This window comes from Octopus bimaculoides, chromosome 7 (genome assembly GCF_001194135.2).
Source record: "Octopus bimaculoides isolate UCB-OBI-ISO-001 chromosome 7, ASM119413v2, whole genome shotgun sequence".
In the NCBI taxonomy this organism is placed as follows: domain Eukaryota; kingdom Metazoa; phylum Mollusca; class Cephalopoda; order Octopoda; family Octopodidae; genus Octopus; species Octopus bimaculoides.
In genome coordinates, this window is record NC_068987.1 from 3,272,137 (window position 1) to 3,284,702 (window position 12,566).

The following is a 12,566-nucleotide window of genomic DNA, read 5'->3' on the forward strand; positions in this document are numbered from 1 at the left end:
AATGCAGGGCCAATTTAAAACCCAATTCATAGTAGAAAAGCAATGATAGGGGAAATCCCTATTTCATGAGATTTCTCACTTTTATAATGGTAGGAAAGCAGTAAACTCCACCACTTCACCATTTCTGTAAGATATTGGTCACGTCCATTTTTTCCTGCTAGAATGGGTTGTATGGAATTTATTGAGGCAGATTTTCTATGGCCAGAGGTCTGTCCTGTAGCCAACCCTCATTTGTTTTCAAGTCAGGTAATTATTCCCTATGACCCAACATATTTTCTTGGAATATTGGGAATGAAGAACACCACTTGCATGCAGGTGACAATCTGCTGAGCAAAATCTTGCTATATACAAGTCCTACAAATAACCCTTCTCTATGTTTTACTGAAGCAAGTTACAGACCAAATCAAAAGAAATAAATGAAAATAAAAATGAAATTATTAACATTTCAAGCAAATCTAATGAAACCTTCTTTCAACATTAGACTGGTTTCAGAAGACAGATGTTTCATTTCGAAATGCAAAATTCACTGTATTAATAACAGAAGAAAATATTTGAATTCAAAACAGTCAAACATAGACAATAAATACATTGTTATATTTGAAATAACAAAGAGAAACAGAAAAATAAATTGTTAAATAACATTTAACAACAATTAATCTCACTCAAATGATTAGATTTATTTGTTTATATATATATAAATAATTTCTAAACGTTGATTCCAAAAAATGTTTTAGGCAACACCTTAGTAATAGGAATATAAAGTTTTGATGAAGATTATGAACAGCAGTTAAAAGATTCATAAACAACATTGACAGATGACAGATTACCATTACAAAACAGTATAAACACTGCACTAATAAATACAAGATATAAATTGTTTGCATTTACAGGTAAGCTACAAATAAGCTACAACATGCATACAATATGCAAAGTATTTTTTTTTTTTGAAGACAAATTTTCATTAAAGTATAACCACTAATTCTAACAACAACACTATAAAAAAGAATAAAAGTTTATAAACAGTGTGTGTATAAATTTGCATTCATAGAAATAAAATGGCTTGTCTAATAGAAACTCATGAATTGTAAAAGAGAAACGAACGTTATTGTCCTTTACATTCACTTATTCCCAGCAGCTTTTTGCTATTGACGCCACCAAAATGAGCAAAGGCACAAAACTGTTCTGGTTTTTGAGCAATAACTGACCAGAGAAGAGCGTGTCAATGTGTTCATCATCATCATCGTTTAACGTCCACTTTCCATGCTAGCATGGGTTGGACGATTTGACTGAGGACTGGTGCAACCGGATGGCTACACCAGGCTCCAATCTAATTGTTGTCTGTGAATTTTCCATGTGTTCCTTCGTTGTCCTTCTGTGTGATTTCTTAATCATATCATAAATATAGATGAAACCCCACCCTCCGAGCTTGAAGCTGTGCAAGCCACATGGCAACCTCAATGGTACAAGTGGTATGAAAAAATCACTTGGTCACGCCTGAAAGTGGTTGGTATTAGGAAGGGAATCCAGCCATAAAAACCATGCCAAAACAGACAGTTGGAGCTAAATGCATTTCATGAACACATCCAACCCTTGTCAAATCGCCCAACCCATGCCAGCATGGAACACGGACATTAAATGATGATGATAATGATAATATATATATATATACATAGGCTCTGTCAGCCACACAAAGTTGCACATACGATATCACTGCATAGCAGCATAGACAAATGCTTTCAACCATAGATGTTGATGCTCATCTTCTAAATATTATGTGTGTGCATGAATGTGTCCATGTCTGTGTAGAATAAAGAATAAATAATTTCTAAAAGAGTTCACTGAAGTTTGCACCACTTGTAAGTGAAATTTGAGAGAGGGAGAGGAGCTATCTAGAAACTCATCAATTGTGTGTGTGTGTGTGTGTGTCAGAGAGAGAGAGAGAGAGAGAGAGAGAGAGATGTAAATTTGCAGGTGACTCGGCAGAATCAGCAGGATGTTGAATAGAATATTTCTTATGGCATTTGGTTACATCTTTTTTATATTCTCAGTTCAAAAACCTGTGCTCAAGTCAACGCTGCCATTCTTCTTTAAAAGACTTATCAACTAAGTCTCAGATAAGGTAATAATCTTTTCTACTCTAGGCCCCAAATTTTGGGGGAGGGGGCCAGTCGATTAGATCAACCCCAGTACGCAACTGGTACTTAATTTACTGACTCTGAAAGGATGAAAGGCAAAGTTGACTTCGGTGGAATTTGAACTCAGAACGTAAAGACAGACAAAATACCATTAAGCATTTTGCTAATGATTCTGCCAGCTCCCTGCTTTTCAGATAAAAGTAATCATGTGAGGAAAGGGTCAATATAGCTGAGAAAAGACCCCAGAAGGTGGCGTCTCAGCATGGCTGCAGTTAAATAACCAAAAGACAGTAAAAACAAAATATTTGCTTTCATTTTGAAAATAAAATAAAATATCAACATTTAGCCATTATTTTTAAGTTTAAGAAATAAGAATTACACGTTAAAAATTACAAATAAAAATGTCATTCCTGAAGCAGTGAGAGAGTTTGAAATATAAAAACATAAACTAGCTTTATAGAAAATGAAAGAAAGCAACACGTTCTGTTTGAAACAGTTTTGCCACAGTGAAGTAAATAATGAAATCACAACCAAACAAAACCAACATTTAAAACTAATTACTTAAACTGAACCAATTATATAGAAAAATACAACAACGAACAAGTAATTAACAATTACAGGGAGAGGGTAAATGCAACAGCTAGGCAGGTATATCAAATATATATAAACTGTAAGATGTTATACAGATTTGATATAAGTGTTATGATGTGGGCTTTAAGTGCTGACCTGCAGTAATAATTAGAGAGGCTTCACATCCCATCAATCGTTCAGAAAGGGCTCTTTCTGAATAGCCAGCAAACTGCAAAAACGGCAACAAAATTTTGAGATGGATCAAAGTTTGAGAGAATAATAAGTTTGAAAGTAAAGAAAATAGAAAACAACAAATATGACAATAGAAATGACAGCAATTGTGTTGGAGTTTGTTACAATAAATGAGAAATGAACCTCCAAAACCAACCTACAAGGCATGCTAAAATTATTTTTGACACCAACCCACATATGACCACCCCTGCTTCTATGATACAAACTGTCTTAAAGTGATATAAATTAAAATCCATCTAACCATATTCACCACCCATTTTTCCTGGAAGGAGCATCAAGGTAGCATCCTTGGGCACCTACTCCATAGGGTCCTGTTATTAAATCTTCCAACTGGATTCCCAAAAGTGACCAACTGCAACTATGGACCTTAACCAACCATCTTGCTCTTGGGGTCTTGCTGGTTGGTTCAGCTTGAAGAATCCTTCTTGTGATCCTTTCCTGCAACATTCTAACCACAGATCCACAGCAGTGGGCCTTTTTCCAGCTCTTTATGATCTGAGTTCAAATTCTGCCAAGGCTGAATGTGTCTTTCATGCTTTCAGAGGTTGATAAAATAAAAACCAGTTGAACATTGGGTGGGGGTCAATGCATTTGCTTTAAAATTGTTGGTCTTCTTATATTGAAAGATGTTACAGTAATACCTCACTTCACAAGGACCCGCTTTACAAGACCCCAAATTTACGAGTTTTATTTTACATCATCATCATCATCATTGTTTAATGTCAATTTTCCATGCTGGCATGTGTTGGATGGTTTGACTGAGGACTGGTGAGCCTGGAGGCCGCACCAGGCTCCAATCTGATCCGGCAATGTTTCTACAGCTGGATGCCTTTCCTAATGCCAACCACTTTGCTTTTTGCTTGTTGGCAAGTTACAGTTTCGGAGGATCATGATACAAAGCTCCCTCATCAGGCTTCTGTCATCTAAGCCTGACAAGATAGGTACATATGATGAGCCTTTAAAACTTAAAGTTGCATGGATCCAAATCAAACTGTTATTAAATAATAATATATGAAACTCCAACCAAATATGCTGAGTACCTCTTTCTTTCATTTGTCCACTACACACACACACACACTAAAACAAAAGATTGACAAGCAGTTACACATGGCATCAAAATCATTTGTCACGATGACACACAAACATAAACAATAATTAAGAAAAATGAAAAAAGATAGTCCTTGATCACTTTAAATTACTATTTCCCTGTGTTTCAATGTAACTTTGATGTCTTAGCCATTTTGGAGTCACTTTTTAGGCATAAATGAAATCATCCAAGCGTAGTTTGATCTACAACATATCTTTTATTCCAAAGAAATGCCAAGCTCCCTGAGTCTTATGTTTCCAATCTACAGCCTCTCTTTATATATTTCTAAACTCTATTTTCCCTTTATTGTCTTCTCACTTTGTATTCATTTGACTTGCTTTTCACATTCTTCTCATGACTTACTGATCTGTATGCTTGGATGCCTCCAAAGTATTCAGGCTGCTAAAAACTAGAGCTGACATTTGCATGTCAAGGGACATACAATTGACTTCTTCCCCAATCGTTTTCTTCGTAACTGCTCTAGTATGACCTTTCGTCTCCCCTCTATAATCTTCTAGCTTCATATATGACATCTCCGGTCTAGTTTGCTTATTATCATCTAAACGTTCTTTTGTCAATTCTAATTTTTTTTTCCTTTCCTTTCTTCTCTCTCTCTATCTACCTACCCCCTACACTCTCCCTCACTTTTACTCAGATGATTTTATTTCTTACTTCTATGCTTTCATATCACCACTGTATTACCTTTTTCTGTTTCCAATTGATGTTAGGAGGCACAAGCGCTTACACAAACATGGTCTCACATGGCAGTAACTTCTGTCCACCAAATTCAATTACAAAGCTTCGGTCAGCCCGAGGCTATAACAAAAGACAATTGCTCAAGTTGCCACGCAGTGGGACTGATGTCTACTTATATATTGTATGTACCACTACTACATTTTTTTTTGTATAACTTCTCTCTGATGAAAATGCTCAGTAATGTCACGCTTACAGCTTCAATTGATTTACATGGATTGTTACTAATAAATCTTTACCTTTTCACTGTTTCCTGCAGCATTAGAAAAGCATCCAGCCATAGAAATCATGCCAAAAAAAGACACTGGAGCACAATGCAGACCTTGGACACATTGAATCCTGTCAAAACATCCAGCCGATGCCAGCTTGGACCATGGATGTTAAATGAGGATGGTTTGTTTATATCCTCAAAATTTAGTGGTTCAGCAAAACCAGACCAATAGAATAAATACCAGACTTCATAGAAGTCCATTTGTTTGACTAAACCCTTCATGGTGGTGTCCCAGCATGGTTGCAGTACAATGATTAAAACACGTAAAAGATAAAAGATATATATATATAAATATATATAGTCATTACTAAAGTGACGGAGGGTGTTAGTGAGCACCAGCATTGCTAGAAATAAGGGTCAAGACAAATCTTAGACACATGAGAGCACGTGCTCTGACATGGCTAAGAGTTGTTTGACTCTTATTTCTAGCAATACTGGTGCTCACTAGCACCCTCCATCACTGTAGTGACGACTGTACTTGTTGCCTTTCGGTTGTAAATTGTGAACAGCCACCTGAATAAATTTGTATATATTTGTATATATGAAAGGGAAGAGGAAGATTAGAATGGACAATGATAAAATTTCTCACCACAATTGAATGAATAACTCCGAGCCGAGCGCAAGCTAACATTGCAACGACCAGTTCAAGAATCATCGGCATATATAAAGACACCCTGTCACCTTTCTGGACCCCTGCAATCAAATAAAACAAAAACATTAATTCCCTGTCTTACAGAGACCGGGTTTCATTAGTTCATTTCATGCAAACAAGATCTTCTTTACAAGTAGGATTTCATGGAAGAAAACGTAACCAAGTCCATGGAGCATAATGCCACATGCCAACTTTGAAATGAAAGATTAAAATCAAACAATCCTTCATAAGTATACAGACATGTAGATCATATATTCACAGAAATCATTACAAAAAAACAAAACAAAAAAAGAAATCAACTGAATGGATGCAAGTTGCAGGATGCCTAATCTGGGTGGGGGCAACTGACCAACACCATTTAATGATTGCCTGATTTGTTACCAAAGGTGTGTGAATGTGTGTGTGTGTGTGTGTGTGTGTGTGTGTGTGTGGATATGCAATGTCAAGGTGACAACACAAAATCTATTTTCGAGGTATAAACCCAATGTAGCTTAATTAAAACAGTAATAGTGTGCTTGAAACTCCTCTATCGCTAGTTCCTGCATTGACCACCAGATAAGGGATCGGGGGACTCTGTCGAAGGCTTTCTCCATGTCAACAAGAGCCAAGTACAGAGGTTTATTTTTGGTTTGGTACTTCTCTTGCAGCTGCCTTACCAGAAAATAGCAGCAGCAGTGCTCCTGCCTGGCACAAAACCAAACGAAAACTGCATCTCCTCTGGCCTAACTCACTTCCTAATTAGTTGGGTTATGGCCCTCTCTCTCTCTCTCAGAGATATATATATATATATATATATGTATATATATATAGATATAGATATAGATATATATATCATCATCATCATCGTTTAACATCCGCTTTCCATGCTAGCATGGGTTGGACGATTTGACTGAGGACTGGTGAAACCAGATGGCTACACCAGGCTCCAATCTGATTTGGCAAGGTTTCTACTGCTGGATGCCCTTCCTAACGCTAACCATTCCAAGAGTGTAGTAGGTGGTTTTTGCATGCCACCGGCACACACACACACACACACACATAAAAATAGTAAAAGCAAATAGAAAACTAGTTTCACGTTCAACGTACAAACTAAATAAATAAATGTATATATACATACACACACATACAGATTTTATGGGGTTAGTATGTCGGTCCAGTTATATGCAATTGACAGTAAAATAACATAACTACACATCAAAATAATTAACATTACAAAGAGAAACTGTTGATTGGAACCGTTGTTGATTAACAGTTAGCACTCTCTGGTTCACAGCCCTCTACCAAACAGATTTACTTTTAGAAAATTACTATTCTTAAATCTCACAACAAGAGATATTCAGCAACAGTACTTTGGAGTATTGTTTTGAGCTGAGTGGTGGGGATGGTGCTAGATTCCATCATCATCATCATCATCGTCATTTAACATCCGCTTTCCAAGCTGGCATGGGTTGGACGATTTGACTGAGGACTGGTGAGCCAGAAGGCTGCACCAGGCTCAATCTGATCTGGCAAAGTTTCTACAGCTGGAAAACCTTCCTAATGCCAACCACTCTGAGAGTGTAGTGGGTGCGTTTACATGTCACCGGCACGAGGGCCAGTCAGGCGGTTCTGGCATCGACCATGCTCAAAAGGGTGTTTTTTACATGCTACCTGCACGGGAGCCAGTCTAGCAGCACTGGCAACGACCACACTCAAATGTTTTTCCCAAGCCACCGGCACATGTGCCAGTAAGGCGACGCTGGCAACAATCACGCTTAAATGGTGCTTTTTACGTGCCACCAGCACAGGAGCCAATCTGTGGCCCTGGCAATGATCACACTCAGATGTGCTTTTAACGATCCACTGGCACGAGTGCCAATCAGGTGGTACTGTCATCGGCCACGTCAGTGATTTTGATTTGTCAAAAATATAAGGACACAGATCATGTCATATAGTAAGCTGGGGATGATGTCTCCTGGGGCTAAATTACAGCAACATTCGTCCTAAACCAGGACTGCCATGTTATGTTGGCAAACAATCTTTACTCCAAATTTACTTTTGTTCTCATCAATGAATTTGTAAACTGAGATCAAACCAACACCATCACTAGTGTGTGTATGTGTTCTAATCATAAAAAAATAAATACGACAAAATGTAGATTATGTAGTTTCAGCTCCTGGCTGAATTATTTAAAGCAGCAGAATAAAAATTTATTTTGTTGAACACTTACCGAAGTCTTTCAAGACATTGGCAAATCTGCATACTTCAGTCTTCAGTTCAGAAAAAGTAATTTTTTTCTCATCCATAACGTCATTACCTTCCCTGGAATAATCAGAAAAATGTAAAAATATGAGCAATTAGTGAAATTGTATGTCATTAGAAATACAACAAATTAACATTAGATCAATCTTCTATTCAACAAATTCCACCTGATCCGTGCAAACAAGGAAAAGAGGATGTTAAATGATGATGATGATGAATTCTCTAAGAGTTCAAATTTCTTTGGAATTATTTTTTACTCTTCCATCAACATTATTTACATTTGATGGATATTTGTCCTCATCTTGTTTGTCGTTAACACATTTTGGCTGATATAACCTCCAACCCTCTTCATGTGTCCTGGAGAAATTTTGAACCTGCGTTCTCGTTCCTAAGGTATTTTTCGATGTTATTATTCAGGTCACTGCCTGGAATCGAACTTAGAATCTTGGGGTTAGTAGCCCACACTCTTAACCACTATGCCTATGGGCATGTGGCATAGTGGTTAAGGCATGGGCTACTAACCCCAAGATTCCGAGTTTGACTCCAGGAAGTGACCTGAACGACGACGGCAGCGGCGACGACGACAATGACAACAACAACATCGAAAAATACCTCAGGAATGAGAACCCAGGTTTGAAATTTCCCCAGGACACATGAAGAAGGCTGGAGGCTATATCAGCCGAAACATTGTGTTAACAACGAACAAGATGAGGACAAATATCTGTCAAATGTAAATAATATACAGAATTCTTAATCTCTCAAATATAGAACTGTATCTTCCATTTAGGTTGGAATATTCTCAATATCCACCTTATTTACTGTAGTCAAACTAAAACATTCATGTTAATCCTGAGTTGTCAATAATCGATCCAAGATATTTTGAAGCTGTTGAAAAACTTACAGTTTTTCACTACTGAAATGAGAATGTTTGAACAAAGTACTGCATTGCTGGCATTCTTCCTAACCCTGGTTTATTCTCGAGCAATTTTCATGCTTGTTTCATTGAATAAATTAAGTGAAGTGACTACTTCATTACCCAGCCGTAGTATTTCTACTCATCCGTACAACTGAAGACATGTAATTGTCCTACTTCCAGAAATCATTATTCAGGATTTTAAGAACATCAAACTTTAGCACACCACTAAAAAAAAATTTAGAATGCCTTGAAATAAACTGTACACGTTTAATAGCAAGTATCATTGAGAATGGTTTACATCAGTGATTCTCAAACTATCTGATGTGGTGTACCGGCAGTTTTTTTTTTTTTTCCCCCAATGTGCCAGGGACCGTTAATATTTTTTAGTAATATTAATTTATACTGGAAACAATATATATAATGAATATAATAAAAGTTAAGATTTTTGCCAACATTACATGGCAGTCCTGGTTTAGGATGAATGTTGCTGTAATTTAGCCCCAGGAGACATCATCTCCAGCTGGCTGTACAACACAATCTGTCATATTTTCGAACAAGGGAATCTAGGACACAGATTGTATCGTATAGCCAGCTGGAGATGATGTCCCCTGGGGCTAAATTACAGCAACATTCATCCTAAACCAGGACTGCCATGTTATGTTGGCAAACAATCTTTGCTACAAACTACTGTTGCTGAATATCTCTCATTGTGAGATTAACAAATAGTAATTTTCTATTTTATAATAAAAGTTGACAATTTTTTTCATCTTATATTTATTTTGTAAACAAAAATAATACATAAGCAATTTATAATGTTTCTTTCTTTTCTGGAAACTTGTCGCGTACCGGCAGCTGATGGCTTGTGGGCTGGCACTGATCCACAAACCAGCACCAGTCTGGGGACCACCACACTGAGTAGCACTGATTTACATGACTTATCGTCTAAAACCACTTCTCTGTTGGACTATTATTTACCATTTTTCTTTTACATGTTTCAGTCATTTGACTGCAGCCATGCTGGAGCACCGCCTTTATTCGAAGAAATCGATGCCAGGACTTATTCTTTGTAAGCTTAGCACTTATTCTATCGGTCTCTTTTACTAAACTGCTAAGTTACAGGAACATAAATGCACCAGCATCGGTTGCCAAGTGATGGTGGTGGTGGTGGGGGGGGCAAACAAAGACACACAAATACATATATATGTGTAGGCGCAGGCACGGCTGTATGGGAAGAAGCCTGCTTCTCAACCACATGGGTCCAAGTTCAATCCCACGGCATGGCACTTTGGACAAGTGTCTTCTTCTATAGCCTTGGGTCGACCAAAGTTTTGTGAGTGGATTTAGTAGACAGAAGCTGAAAGAAGCCCATCGTGTATCATCATCATCATCATCGTCGTTTAACGTCCGCTTTCCATGCTAGCATGGGTTGGACGATTTGAGAGTGTAATGGATGCTTTTACATGCCACTGGCAGGGGTGCCATTTGTGTGACACCACTATCTGTCTCGACTGCGATTTTACTTGGCTTGATGGGTCTTCTTCTCAAACATGACACAATGCCAAAGGTCTCAGTCAATGCCACCATGGGACCCAACACTTGAAAGGAACTCAGCCACTTTGCCTACATGGGGCCCAATGCTTGAAAGGTGCTTTTTACATGCCACCAGCATGGGTGCCAGTTACGTGATACCAGCATCAGCCATGATTACAATTTCACTTGGCGTGATGGGTTTTCTCAAGCACAGCACATTGCCAAAGGTCTCGGTCATTGCTTCTGTGAGGCCCAAAGTCCAAAGATCATGATTCACCACCTCATCCCATGTGTTCTTGGATCTACCTCTAACACAAGTTCCCTCCACAGTTACAGATCAGCACTTTCTTACATAGCTGTCCTCGTCCATACACATCACATGACCATACCAGCGCAGTCATCTCTCTTGCACACCACATCTGATGCCTCTTATGCCCAACTTTTCTCTCAAGATGCTTACACACTGTTGTGCATGCACACTGACATTGCACATCCAGACTAGAACATAATCCATACCACCAAATATTTTAAGCATCTCAGCGTTGATTCCTGAAGAGCTAGGGGCTTTCCTTGTCTTCATATCCTTAATTGCTTTATCTACCAGGGTACTGTTGTTTTGGGTAGCTGGTCCCTCAATTGGGTCAACATTTGGCAAACTCTCCTCTTCCCATCCATTCTCCATGTTCAGCAGTCTTTCATAATGGCATTTCCAAGCCTCTTTCTTTGTAGAATCATTAAATGCAAGTACACTATCATCCATGCAAACACATTTCCCTCCAATGACATCACAATTTTCTCTCACACACTGTCTTGCAATCCGAAACACTTCAGCTCCTTGGCCCTCACATTACTGAACATAAGGCAAACTTCTTTTCTGCTACTCCCTTCACTAGATATACCTGTCTCCTAGCTTCCCTTCTGGCTATCTGATACAGTTCTCTGCTGCCCCCACTCTTCCAGGCCTGTTTCTTTACTCTGATGGCCCTGTCTACAGCATCATTCCACCACCACTTCACTCTAGGTCTGGATGAGACTTTGCACCAACTGCAGAGTCGGTCTGTGGTACTCAGCAAGCTGTCCCACAGGAATTCCCAGTTGCTCTCTATGTCACAAGTCTGTAGTTCTTTCTCCCTCTCATCAAATTTCTCAATTAGGATGTCCCTAAATCTCTAACCATATGAACGGTTCTTAAGCTTCCAAATCCTTCTTTTCCAGATTGGTCTGCTTCTTGGCAGCCTTCTGGCCTGAAGTCTATGCCGGAGCATACATTCTTCATTAGGGAGGGGTCTTTGTATTTAACCATTTTGTTACCATATTTAGTTTGAGATGCTCTGTGTTTCTTTCAACTAATTTAAAATATAACAAAGAATTTAGTAAAATAACTTAGTTATCATTCAGCTAGTGTTAGGAACATAAATTGTGACTCAAGTTTGGTGGAAGATTTTAATTCAGAACTTATGAAAACAAGACGTACTACAGAGCCAGAGGCAGCTTCAGGCAGGCTGGTATCAAAAGAGTTAAGAGCAACCATGCATCCTGCTGTCTGGTGAGAATGTAATCAATCATACACACACACACACATATCAGCAAATGCGTGTTACAGTCTCTTTGCTTTCACATCACATGAGTGTAATGTCAAGCAAGCGTTGTCCTGGTGACCTTGATTTCCAATCTCAGAAAACATGTCTGAGCATGGGAAAATGGATGATGATGATGAAGATATACATATGTAGATGTATATATTCTTTTACTTGTTTCAGTCATTTGACTGCGGCCATGCTGAAGCACCGCCTTTAGTCAAGCAAATCAACCCCAGGACTTATTCTTTGTAAGTCTAGTTATTATTTTATTGGTCTCTTTTGCTGAACCTTTAAGTTACGCAAACACACCAACATCGGTTGTTGAGCAATGGTGGGGGGACAAACACACACACACACATATATATATGTGCACACAACAGGCTTCTTTCAGTTTCCGTCTACCAAATCCACTCACAAGGTTTTTGTTGATCTGAGGTTATAGTAGAAGAGACTTGCCCAAGGTGCCATGCAGTGGGACTGAACTCAGAACCATGTGGTTGAGAAGCAAAATTCTTACCACACAGCCACACCTGCATATATATATATATATATATATATATATATATATATATATATATA

At 38.3% G+C, this 12,566-nt stretch overlaps 1 protein-coding gene across 2 annotated transcripts in view; it reads right to left on the minus strand.

Annotated features, from left to right (window-relative positions):
- The window catches only part of LOC106871585 (acetyl-coenzyme A synthetase, cytoplasmic), a 37,204-nt gene that overhangs the window by 22,014 nt on the left and 2,624 nt on the right, over nt 1-12,566 (minus strand). The window contains exons 2-4 of one of the 2 annotated variants that reach the window (XM_014918094.2): nt 7,930-8,021; nt 5,658-5,761; nt 2,862-2,934 (exon numbers count right to left, since the gene is read on the minus strand). In XM_014918094.2, coding sequence (XP_014773580.1) covers nt 2,862-2,934; nt 5,658-5,761; nt 7,930-8,021 — 269 coding nt within the window. The remainder of the gene's footprint in view (nt 1-2,861; nt 2,935-5,657; nt 5,762-7,929; nt 8,022-12,566) is intronic. The other variant, XM_014918095.2, reaches the window with a different exon arrangement.